Below are 12802 nucleotides of genomic sequence, written 5' to 3' on the forward strand. Positions count from 1 at the left end.
AAACCCTGCAGCCAATCACAAGTCAGCAGTCTTTGCAGATGGGCAACGAGAGTGCAGAATTTCCCTGTATTTTCCTTGTACTGCGTTTACAGCCAGTGGCCTGGGTGGGGTCGTGTCAGCTTCGCTTATCTTAGCAGCCATACCTGCAGCTCTGGGTGGTGCTGCAGCTCCAAGCCTCCACTAAGATCCTTTAGAGAACACAGAGTAGCTTTGTGTTTCTCTCAGCTCTGTGTCCTTCACTCAAGGCTGCATATAAGCAGCACTTTGTACAGAGCTTCATAGAAAAACGTTATGAATTGTAGTGTATGCTTTTTGGACACAAAAGGCAGAAAATGTGCAATAATATACAGAACTTCAGGAAAATCATTTGGTTTAGTAGATGAAAGTTTGACACTCTATATGTTGATTAAGAGACAGATTTTCTTCAAGGAGAAAACCAAGGTATTTATGTTGGGACATGTTTAATCAACTCGCTGTTCAGGAAAAAAAATCTGATAAACATTCTCAGATGTTTTGTTCGATAACATCTAGATCACATCATTTTAGTGTCTTTGGTGTTAAAGGGATACTTCACCCATTTACATGAAGCTGTGTGTCATTAGAAACATGGTAGTAGTGTTGAATGGTCGTGAATCCAGCCCTCATTTTGCCCTGAGACGAGAAAAATGTGTTTTTCTTTGCCTGGAAGTTTTCTTCATGTGATGCAAAAAGCGTCATATTGCATCACATGAAGAAAACTTCCAGGCAAAGAAAAACATATTTTTATTTTTTTCTAATGATGCAAAGCTTCATGCAAATGGGTGAAGTGTCCCTTTAAGTAAAACTCTTATTTTACATGTTTTTCTTTTGAAAACATGAAATTCAGCTTGTAAATTGTTGATTGCACTTTCAAAAGAAGACAAATATTGAGCTGCACCTTCAGCACAACAATTTCAACTCTGAGTCACAGACATTTCTGCATGCACTTATATAAAGAATAAATCAAATGGGACCTAATATGGACCCTTGATGGACACCATTTTATCAATTTAAAACTTGAACTCTTTAACTCACAATGATCAGGTTTTTAATCTTACATACTTTACACATTGTCTTTATTAAAGTCAACAAGGGCAGCAAATTCAACTTTTTATTTAATGTTTTTAGTCTTCACTTTAAGCTTGAAAACTTTAAAAAATAAGATTCAGAATTGACGTCTTCAGGTGTCTGGTATAACCAATAGTCCAAACTCTACAGTCAACTCAGAGAAGCAGGAAACCTTCTGACTGGAGAAACTACAACAAGCAGCCATTCAAAATACTGCTGTATTTAACATCTAACATGTGTGATTGTCAATTCTTATCAGATGTGTTTATGTTAATTGACTTATTTAACTGATGGCCTACAAAGCACAACTGACCATCGGCAAGCAGATGGCACATCTCTTTATGATTATGGTTAATGGCTGGCAAGGTTTTTACCAGGTCAAACTCAGATGAAGTATTTGGGCCACACAGCCTGTGTTTGTTTACATTTCCAGCGAAAGAAAAAAAAAAAGAGGGGGTAGATTATTCTTAAGCCAATATTACGCATGCATGTATCAGCAACGAGATAAAAGCAGATGATAAACTTAAGTAGACATAAGCATTATACAATGAATCGTAACAGAAGACAGATGCAAACAGATGTTCCTGTATTTAAATACATCGACTAGACGTTCATCAGAGAGATGGAGAGGATTCCGAATTGATCCTGGATTGTCCCTCTTCCTACTAGACAGTTATGTAATATGTGTCTACATTATTTAGGGACTATAGTGCAAGATGTGTCCGTGTCTAACATGGAGGTCATAGCAGACACAAGTATACAACAAGTGGATAATGGAAGATTCATGTTGGCCTTGTTTCTCAGTGTTATCACACTTTTTGTTATTATTATGAACAAGAATTAGCATGACAGAGAAACCCACTCTGGCTTTATTCATATAGTTGTTATAGTTGAGCAGCTGGATCTGTTAGCTCTAAGCTAAAGAAGAGGTATGTCAGTACTGAAGCAATGTTTTCTTGGACATTTATTCATCTTATCTTTACACAGATGTTAATGCCCTCTGTCCAATCACTGCCTTTGTCTGTGCTTACTGTCCTGACAGCACTCACAGGTCTTCTCTCGATATAAACTGTCAAAACAAGTTTGATATTTAAATGATCAGTAGCCTACATCCTACATTTGAGTTGCATCTTGTAAACAGCGCTGTGAAAGTGCGACAAAAGTTGGCTGTTTGCTTCTTGCTTAAAAACAAATGTACATGTTTGGTCAAACTCTCTGCATCACAAGATTTGTTTTAGCTCCATTTCACATCTGAAACCCTTTTCAAACATCTCCCATCTCCAAGTCTCCTGAAAAACTCCAGAGATTACCCAGAGGGGCGCTGTATGTGTGAACACAATAGCCCGATTTTTCCCTCGGATTTTACCCGGAGTTTCCCCTGCCAGACCACTAGGATTTTTTTTCCGCAGACAGTCAGGAGGAGCTGATGTGAGAACACCACAGGAGCGGACCGACGTTTATTCCCTGTGATCGGGGCAGATGTCTACATGCCATCACTACCATCTCTGTGCACGTAATTAAACGGCTGCATTATGTTTTGTGTACGCCTGTATGTTGTTCGCCACTCTTTTGTGGATGTTGTTATTCCATTGGACTACATGTTGCATTGACTTAAAGCCAAATATTGTGATTATAGCATCGTGTGGTGTGAATGTGCATTTGTGAACGGAGAAGTCAGAAGAATCCTGGAGAAGTGTCAGAGAATGATAAATGCAGATGTTGTTTTCATGTCACAATTAGACACTCGAGGCTTTTTTAGATTTTAAATTGAGCCTGCTTCGTAATAACATAAAGATGGACATGTGCTGTACTACGACGTTATGTAAGGTAATCGTGCTTAGACACCGTTGAGTCCTGTTTAGCGGGGGGGGGGGGGGGCGGCACGGTAGGGGTTGTCAGCGTGACCTCACTCCCAAGTGTCCCTCCATTCTCTGTGGTTTTCTGTTTCTCCTGGTAAACAAAGACATTGTGATATTTTCAGTGTCAACGGAAACAAGGTTGGCCCCTGTCTTTAAAACAGCTTTCTCTTTTCTCTTTTCTTTTCTTTTTTTTTCGGTGGGAAAGTGATGATGTCACTGTGGTGGTTCTCAAGTGGGAGCTCTCCACGTCTCCTCCCTGCCTCACCCCTTCTCGTTCTCACACACCAACACGCACAGTCTCTCCCCACCGTCCTCATCAACACGATCCAGCTTCACTCAGCAACAGGAGAGATGATTACTCAGTGTTATTGGGATTGATAAGCCCAGTAACCAAGTGAGAACAGGTCCATGTTTATAGTAACACAGGAGGAGAGAGAGCAGCAGGGCCTTTACTGTGGTCTGTTGAGTGTGAACTCCAGCACAAGGTCATGTTGAAGGTGCAACAGGAGACGGTTTTTCATTCAGCTGGGAAAGTGCTGACTGCCAGCAGAAAGACAGTGAGAAGGCTGCGTGCAGAGAGAGAGAGAGAGAGAGAGAGTGGTGGAAATGAGAGTGTTGTCATTGTGCATGTGTGTGAGAAACACCAATATACTGGCTTGTGGCCAGGCTCCGTGTCTTTGAACTCTCTTTTTGTTCAAAGCGGCAGACATCCGTCTAGACTGTAAATATCGTCTTTCCACAATTCACTGCTCTTCAATTCTCAGCTGCCTATATATAAAGTCAGACTGACGCCAGGCAGAAGGTATACAAGGAACTAAACGCGTTATGTTCACGAGTGGTACTGGTGTTAAAACCTCTGCCTTCATTTGGGGTTTTTTTAGCAGATGGAAAAATAAAGGTGGCGTGAACGATCATTTTTAACCTGCAGTGAACGAAGAGCTCTCTTTTTATTTTCCAGGTTGGCGGCAGTAGCTCAGTCTGTAGGGACTTGGGTTGGGAACCGGAGGGTCGCCGGTTCAAGTCCCGGCACGGACCAAGTCCGGAAACTGGTCTGGTAGCTGGAGAGGTGCCAGTCCACTTCCTGAGCACTGCCGAGGTGCCCCTGAGCAAGGCACCGAACCCCAAAAACTGCTCTGGAGCGCTCGCTGTGGGCAGCCCCCTCACTCTGAGACCTCTCCATTAATGCAGAGTGAAAACCGAATTTCCCCTCGCGGGATTAATAAAGTATATGGAAAAAAAAAAAAAAAAAAAAAAGTCTGTAGTCCTGGTGCTATGAGCCGAGCGCTAACATTAGCATGCTAGCAATCTCACAATGTCCAAGCTTGCATGCTGGCGTTATGATTTAACTGTTGTATCTTAAACATAATGGCTTTTGCTAAATAGATTGTTGTGCAAGTTTCAAAATAAATCTGATCTTCCTTTCTGTTACTTACTTACTTTACATTGAAGACATTTAAGTCTGCTTGTATAGACCGCTCAAGTTTGAGCAGAGACATTGAAGTTTATCTAAACATATTTTAAACCGTGTTGTCTGCATCATTTCTACAAGACATCTTTGAGTTATTGGAGTTGATGAAACCAGAAGCTGCACATAAAGCGTATTCCGATGCAATGCCTAACATCATGTTCCCCAAATATGAAGTTTGAGAGGCAGCGTTCTGTCTTGTAACTGTCTTTTAAGCTCAAAGAGAGGCTAGAGAATGACTAACTTGTCATTTTTGCGTTGAAGTTGAACCAAATTGAAGGCTTTGGACGTGAAAAAAACAATCTGTGCCCACCTCTCATCACCTCAAGTAAAGTCTGGCAAGCCTTGCACTACTGACACCCCAACACAGTTTATTTCAAGCAGTGTGTCTTTATTACTAAAAGCTCCTTCAAAGTAAAAGCCTCAGATACTCCAGTGAGGGGACCACACATACTGTACGTCTGACAGGCGACTCCTCTTTCAGCTCTAATGGAGGTCGTTTGTGTTCGTCAGCAGCATTTTAAAGAGTTTTCTTTGGGCATGAGCTGCTGTGTAGAAGCAGTGTAACACACACACACAGTTTTTCATCTTTGAGTGTTAATGGCACTGACTCATAATGGCTCCCTGTTCTTGGCACTTTGAGCGCCGTGTTAATGAATCACATGTGAGCGTGTGTGTGTGTGTGTAAGATAGAGCAGAGCAGGGGTGGTCCTGCCTGATGTGTGTGCATGTGTAAATGTGTGTGTGTGTGTTTTGTGATAGGGTGGGCTGAGAAAGGGGGTGGTCTCTTTCTGATCTTTGGAGGTAACTTTTGCAGGGTGTCCTATATGTTCATAGGAGCCCTGGTGTGTGATGCCCTCCCGTAGAGTTTCAGTCAGAAGCTGGCATCCCATCACACAGCTGCACAGGCTGACTCAGGCAGCCTGCAGGAATCACATCTGATATTCAAGGGGCTTTTCTTCCCTTTTCACTTTATGCATCAGTTTGACATGTCAGCTTAACAAGCGTGTAAGGAAGATTTTTTTTTCTTCATATTTCATTAAAAAATTACAGCTGAGGTATCTTTCTTCTTTTTTTTTTTTTTTTACCCTTTAGGTCATTATCCCGAAAGTGGCACGTGGCAGGCAGTTAACATCGTCAAAAACCTCCAGTCTGTTTTTGCAGCTTTTTTCTTTTCACTGCTTAAAGACTATAAGTAAAGAAGCTCAGGACAGGACAGTGTACATCCTGAAATATGAAAACTCTTTATCAAACAATATAGTTTTACTGTTTTCAAGTTTTTCTGTTGCAGAAAGGGATGGTAACAAGGGGATGTATTTTCCCTGCAGAAAAAATTAATGCTGCAGCTTCTGCACTTCTACACCTTCTGTTTGCATATTGCACAACTTATGAACCATGCAAATCTGGTTGGCTTGGAAGCAACAGTAGGTGATTTTTTTTTTTCAGCATCTTGAAGCTGTAAATTATCTGCCATAAAAGATTTGTACTGTTTCCCAGTCAGCCGTGAGAGTCAGTGAGTTCATTGTTATAATTGAGGGGAGTAAAGTGGTAACTTTAAGAGAAAACATTTGAATTCTATACTTGAAGCTCCTGTAGACTTTGACATCAAAGTTTAAGTTTTATTAATTTTTTTTTTTTTAAACAGAGGAATTCTCAGACAATTTTTTTAAAGGACCAAAAGATATAAAATATAAAATTGGATATCTTTAAATATCTTCAAGTACACTCCTTTGAGTATTTTCTAACATTTAAGATGTTTGCAGGGAAACAAACTTGGCGCTCAGCCTGCATGTCTTCCATCTTCAGACCTTCTCAGATCTATAGAACTGAACGCCGTCACTCGTCATGTATGGATAAAGAGATTTTGCGCTCTTCACCTGCGGTGCCTCGCCTTTCTGACTAAGCTGTTTCTTCAGTAAGATTGCTCACTTTGCATTGTGCTGTGCGACCCTTTTATGTCTAACTTTCATGTTATCTTTATCATGAGCCCTTTGAATCATCTCTGGCTGTTTCCCGTGGAGTGATTACTCGTCTTTAGTTGGAAATGAAACTCTTTCATCAGACACTCTCCAGCTGGAGTCTGAAAATGGAGATTTTCCTTCCTCTCCCACTTCTGTTTTTTTTTCTCTTTGTGTCTAAAACAAATTAGTCAATTCCCACATAGCAGCAACATCAGAGACTTTCTGAAGGGACTTCTTCCTGCAGGGTCAATGAGGTGCAGACAGGGTTTTACAAAACAAGACCACTATGTTGAGCCCTGCTAAAAAACTTAGTGCATGTTACTCTTATATTCACAGGATTATCCAGTGACACTGTGCTCAGGGTGTGAAGCTCCAATGCTGTTTGAGTTTTGCTGAATTTCATAATTTAACTCGTTTTTTGTGTTTCCTACAATCACTACGTTTTTACTTTTTTGACTGATAAGCATTAACAAAAAACACAACAGAGTGAAATCTAGTTATATTTCAATTTACATAAACATATTTGACATCAACTAACGTTAGCATTTAACCGCTTCCTTCCTTGTTTGCATGATGTGAGTTGTGAAGTACATTTAATGTTGGCTAGGATTTCTTTCCTATTGAAACCGAGCGTCCATTTTTGCTACAAGTCACGTCCTAGCTAACAGTGACGTTGTCTAGCGTTCAACCACTGCCTAGCTTACATTAGGCTAGCTGTAAAGACACTTACATACACTAACATAATGCTAGCTAGGAATACATCTTGGAGGAGTTGGAGGATTATCAAATGAATATATTAGCATGCAGACATTTCCTTGTTCACACTTGTATAATCCATTTACTAGAACATGTCGTTTAAACTTAAAAAAAATAGCCAGATGTGCCTCTGGATTTTTACCGTTCCAGTAGGTGACCCATCGATGTAAAATGATGTAAAATGACCCATCGAAAAGCTGTGAAATGATCATGTTTTGACACATTGATTATACTCATTTTAAAGATGAAACCTGGAGCACAGTTTGATATTATAACAGCTAAGCTCCACATGCTCAGCATGACCTCAGCCACTATGTGACTACGTTCCCCTTCCTGTATTATCGTTTGAAACAACTGTGACTTGAGTGATTTCCCAGCACTGTTCACTCATTACGTAAATTTGGAGTGTATTCACACCAAAATGTTGAAGTTAAATGTGTTGACATCACACAAATAACAAAATACAAACAATGTCGGTTATGTAAATGTGTAACCTGAAGAAGCTTTTCTCATCAAGTTCACAGTAAAACTTCTGAGAAACTGTCAGTGGAGCTTCCTGTTACTCCATGAGAAATTAGCAGAAAAAGGAAATACTTTCATGAGCGTAAACTGCCAATTAAAGGAAGTATGAGCGGGGGGGGGCTCGGGGGGGGGGGGGGGGGGGGGGGGCTCGGGGGGGGAGTTTAGCTGAAGCTGCACGTGGACTGTTTGTAGGATGTGTCTAGGCTTGTTTCTACGCAGGCTGAAAATGATTAACAGAAAGAATAATCTCAGTTTACTCCCACACGTCAGCCCCTCGGTCACATGTCACACACACGCACACACACGCACACACACACACACACACACACACACACACACACACACACACACACACACACACATATTTAACAGTGAAATCTTTACATTTCTGCAGCTTTTTGTTTAAATATAGCTATCCTGCAGTGTCAGATATTCAGCCATTGTTGTAGTTAAGCACTTATCAGCCGAGCTCACCATGTCCACACTGAAACTATGTGCTTTCATTGTGTCATGTCTGGCAGTGAGGGCTCTGCAACTGCCTGAAGGCCTGCAAAATTTTAAATCCAAAGGAAAAAAGATGAAAAGTATTCTGTACCTTGCACAAAACCCCAATAAAAACCTTTGATTGTGTAAGGGTGTGCCTCAGCCGTTTGTTTACTTGTTGATAAAAAGAATAGGTGATGATGTCATTTTTGGGAACAACCCTTGAGAGGAAGAGGAAGTATGGACGTGGAATCATTTATCCTTAGAAAACAACACTTGTATGTTTACACTCACCTGCTGTACCTTTAAATCATGAACAGACATTATATGCAACACTCACTTTTTCACTTTGCTGACTTATCATACAAAAGATGTTTTTGATCTGAAGAGTCATACACATTATTATTTTGCAGGAAACACATACTTGCATCATACTTGATTCGTGTTTTGAGCCTCATTACATTTTTGCTGAACATGCACATCCAGCTGCACATCAAACCTTCCATTCTCCTCCGTGTATTTTTTAAAGCGTTTCTTTGTTGTTGTTTATTGCAGTGTTGCATTGCCCAGGATGTCCTCGAAGGCTCATAGCTCCAATAACATCGCTCATGCCCGGCGAACGGTGCAGCAGCTGAGAATAGAGGCAAGCATCGAGAGGATAAAGGTACATGCAAACACTTCACATGTGCTCCTTTCCCTGCACTGAACCCAACTTTTTTTATGTGATGAACCAGCATTGGAATAGACTGTAAACTCACCGGCTGCCATGTTCCTGTGACATCCCGCTCAGGATGTTATCATGTTGTACTGTAATATTTCCTGTTGTAAGTCATGTAAATGTTGAGAATCTGACAAATGTATTCCTTTTAATGCTTAAAGATTGAGAAGCATCATCAAAGACCAAAGTTACTGAAACTCCAGAGAAAGAGGGAACCGCATTTCATGTTGAGAAATATGTTTGATCACTCAATATCATCGGAAAACGGTTTAACGGTAAAACATTTATGTTTGAGAGTCTGCGGCACAAAATGTTTGAACTAAATATAGATCCGAATTTAAATGCAAGTGAGCTGTATCTGACAACGCCCCCTTAGAAGGTGATGTGGCTTGGACTTTCTCGCTCCATGCCCTGATGTTTACAGTGTGAAGGCAGACTCAGAGGGCAGAACAAACACTTAGCTGTGGGAGTGTCACCCACCTGGGGGAGGGGTTACTACCCTTTGTGATGTCATGCAGGGAAAATCTCCAAACAGCCTGTTTGAGTGCACATTTTCTGAAAAAAAGTAACGCAGGCAAAATACAGAGAGGATGGACTTTTCTCATAATTGGGGGGTTTGTAGACAGACGAAAGTCTCATACTAGTGTCAGAAAACCACTGTAAAGTGCATTTTGCGTAATATGTGACCATAGAAGTATTAACCCTTACATTTAAGAACCTAGGCTTTAAAGCCACTAAATGTATGTTTCTTCTCTATTGTTTCTGCAGGTATCGAAGGCCTCTGCAGACCTCATGAACTACTGCAGTGAACATGCCAGAAACGACCCTCTACTTATGGGCATCCCCGCCTCAGACAATCCCTTCAAGGACAAAAAACCCTGCACTATATTGTAGTGGATGCCACTTAGCCTTTGGGGTTTTTTGCTTGTTAATGTTGCTGTTCTCTTTTTGTTGGGATGAAAGTAAGAGGTGGACTGTGAGCATATAATTACTATGTGTTCATCTGTTCAATGCAATTCAAATACTGTTGCTGTTTTCTTCAAAACAACAATTCATAATGAGATGAAAAAGCCCTTTAGCCTGTACTGTTCTTTCTTTATCCATCATTTCCAGCTCTGACCACTAACAAGGCGGCGGGATTCGTGTTGTCATCAGGTACACTGTGTTCTTTCAATAATAATCACCAGCATACATTTAGTTGGGATATGCGTTGTGGTTCCTTTGCAAACAGCCTGCTGTACAGGCCGTTGATGTTATTGTCTCTAAACTGGATTCATGCAGCCAAAGTTCCTCTTCTGTACCTTTAAAGTTTATATGTGGTAAACGCAGCTCTTAAAATAAGGCTTCATACTGCATTCTGACAAGTATTTAAAACTTTTTTTTTAAAAAGGTAAGCTTATCGAAAAATGGAGTCTTGTGCAGTATTGTTACAAAATCTTGTGTTAAATTCAGACGCTCAAAGTATTCTGCTTCCCACAGCATCCACTTACACATTTGAGACATTGCTTTCCTGTGTGATACTTACAAGTGTGATTACCATAAAACACTGTTTTCTGTCAGTTGATTTAAATGAAGCAGCATAGAGAGATAATAAAGACCTGAGATCTAAACCTTTAATACAAAATCATCTCCGCTCTGATTCAAGCCTCCTGATGACTCAGTGCTGTGATAATTAAATGGATCATGCAAAATATAAAGATGAACGTGCTTATATCACTAATGTTCTTTCTTTTTTTTACTCCAAGTGTCAGCTAATCGTGTGTGTAGTGCAACACTGTGTAATAAAGAACCTGGGACCAAGCCCAACCAGTGCTACTGCATTTCAAAACATCATAATGTGGGTCTGATTGAGACTTTTTTTTAAGAAAACATTCCCTCTGAAAACGATCTGTGGTATTATATTTGTAGGACAAAGATCGCATGCCAACACTGTGAGTCACGCCCACATGCTAATCATAACAAGTGTCTCAATTGAATCAATGTGCACATGAGTTGTCTTCATGTTTTTTTTCGGCACAAGTGTTATTGCTGCAAAATGCCAGTGTGCATTAGTGATAAAAAAAACACATGCAAGACTTTAATTTTTTTTGTTTTTTTTTAACTATAACATTTGTGTCGGTGGGGATTTTTGATTTAGTCTAAAGAGTCCTTTGTGTTGTGATCCCCTGGGTAAACATATCTGCTATTGTGTAGTCTAACAACAAAAATCATATTAGATAGCAAAAATGTAATTTTCCTACACTCTAAAGCCTTACTTCTGTCTGCCTTGTGTCCTGTAGAACACTCTTAATGAGAGTATTTTCTTTAAGAAAAAAAGTTTCTATTAAATGTTTTTATCTGTGGGATAAAGGTGATCTGTAACTATATTGTGCCATCTGTATCTGTCCTTGTGTAACTAGTAGAACCTGTTAAATTGTGTTTTACTGACAGTACCTGGTGCTCTGCTTTTTGGTATTGTTGCCTTTTCCAAAGGGTACCTTCAGGTCTTCAAATCAGCAAGATCTGATGTTATTATCCAGTCAGATTTTTGATTGTCTTGTTCTTACTTGCAATAAATCATTCCTGTTTGCCTCTTATAAGAAAGAGTTCAGATTACCACTGCCATGTTCTTTGTCCATTCTGTAACTGCCTTATTGCACCGTTGATTGATTAATTTAACTGTCAGAATCTGCATTTTGATAAATTTCTTTATTAATATACCAACCTTTGTATGAAGACTTAACTCATATTAGTAAAGGGAAGCATTCCTACAGTGCAATACTGTACTAATATCTCAATAAAGATGTGTTGTCCTACACACTCGACACATTTTGAGATCAGTACTTGTCTTTCCTGATTTTGCTCTCTTATTGTGCACCCGGAAGCTGCCCACAGTGTATCTGTGTCCATTTCCTCTCATTAGTGGTGTATTTATATCTCAGTGGGGATGGGAGAGACCTCGAGCCTCTCATCATGTCTGTCAGAAACCAGAGAGCACAACAGAGCTAAAGATAGCCAGAACCAAACCCTGATTTCCGCTCTCAAAGATAGAGAAACTATTTTGGGAAAAGGTCTGCTCTGCCTGAGAGTCTGTTGTCTTTCTCCCCCCGTGGCCGCTCGGGTCTCTCTGACCTTGTTTCTCACCAGCTGGTGGTTAAACAGATTTTGAAAGTTTCCCTCGCATACAATGGAACGATCAGGCCGGGATAAAACTTATCGACACCTATTGTAAAGATTTATGAAAGCACTCCGCTTCAAACTGGCAGATGATGAGAACATTATTACCTATTATTTATTGTTCTTTTCAACTTTTGCATAAAATGATTCATGTTCTTGATCAACAAAACAAACAGAACAGAGTGTTTGAGCATGAAGGTTAGACACAACGTGATTAGACGTAATTAAAGAAGAAATCAAACAACTATATTACTTTATTGATCCCCAGAGGGGATTTTAGAATTGTATATAAGAAAAGAAAAAAAAAACCCTTCTCTTCTCATAGATTGATTCCACACGACATCAAATACCCCTGCAGGTAAAGATGGGTGCATTGTGTGTTGTGTGCATTAAAGAATAACTAATTGTTAAATAAGCTCATAGTGTAACCTTGTAAATGCACAGATTTATTAAAGTCTGCCTGAATATGTTCTGTAAGCATGACTGCCCCTGAAGGCCCAAAGCTCGCCCCCCATCAAAGTAATGCCTCCCCAGTAATCCCAGCTTGTCATTGTGCAGCAATGTGGGGGGCTGAACAGCCGGCTCACTGACCATGTGCCCTTCTGTGAAAATCTGTCCTGGCAGTTACAGTGTCAGTGTGAAGGAATGTGCTGATGAGGGGGAGAGGAAGAGGAGGGAGGGAGGATGAGGGTGATGAGTGTGGCGTGGACTGCAGTGGCACCTCTGTTCCTCTGGTAGGCCCAGCTGATTATGAAAATACAACATTTAAGAAATGTTAGCCATTTTTAAACCGTAA

The 12802-nt window shown here is 40.3% G+C and overlaps 1 protein-coding gene across 1 annotated transcript in view; it reads left to right on the plus strand.

Annotated features, from left to right (window-relative positions):
- The window catches only part of gng12a (guanine nucleotide binding protein (G protein), gamma 12a), a 28216-nt gene extending 16562 nt beyond the window's left edge, over window positions 1-11654 (plus strand). The window contains exons 2-3 of the mRNA XM_079348683.1: window positions 8688-8796; window positions 9619-11654. Coding sequence (XP_079204809.1) covers window positions 8704-8796; window positions 9619-9744 — 219 coding nt within the window. The 5' untranslated portion in view covers window positions 8688-8703 and the 3' untranslated portion in view covers window positions 9745-11654. The remainder of the gene's footprint in view (window positions 1-8687; window positions 8797-9618) is intronic.
- Window positions 11655-12802: the final 1148 nt, after the last annotated feature.

This window comes from Symphodus melops (assembly GCF_947650265.1).
Source record: "Symphodus melops genome assembly, chromosome: 7".
Lineage (NCBI taxonomy): Eukaryota > Metazoa > Chordata > Actinopteri > Labriformes > Labridae > Symphodus > Symphodus melops.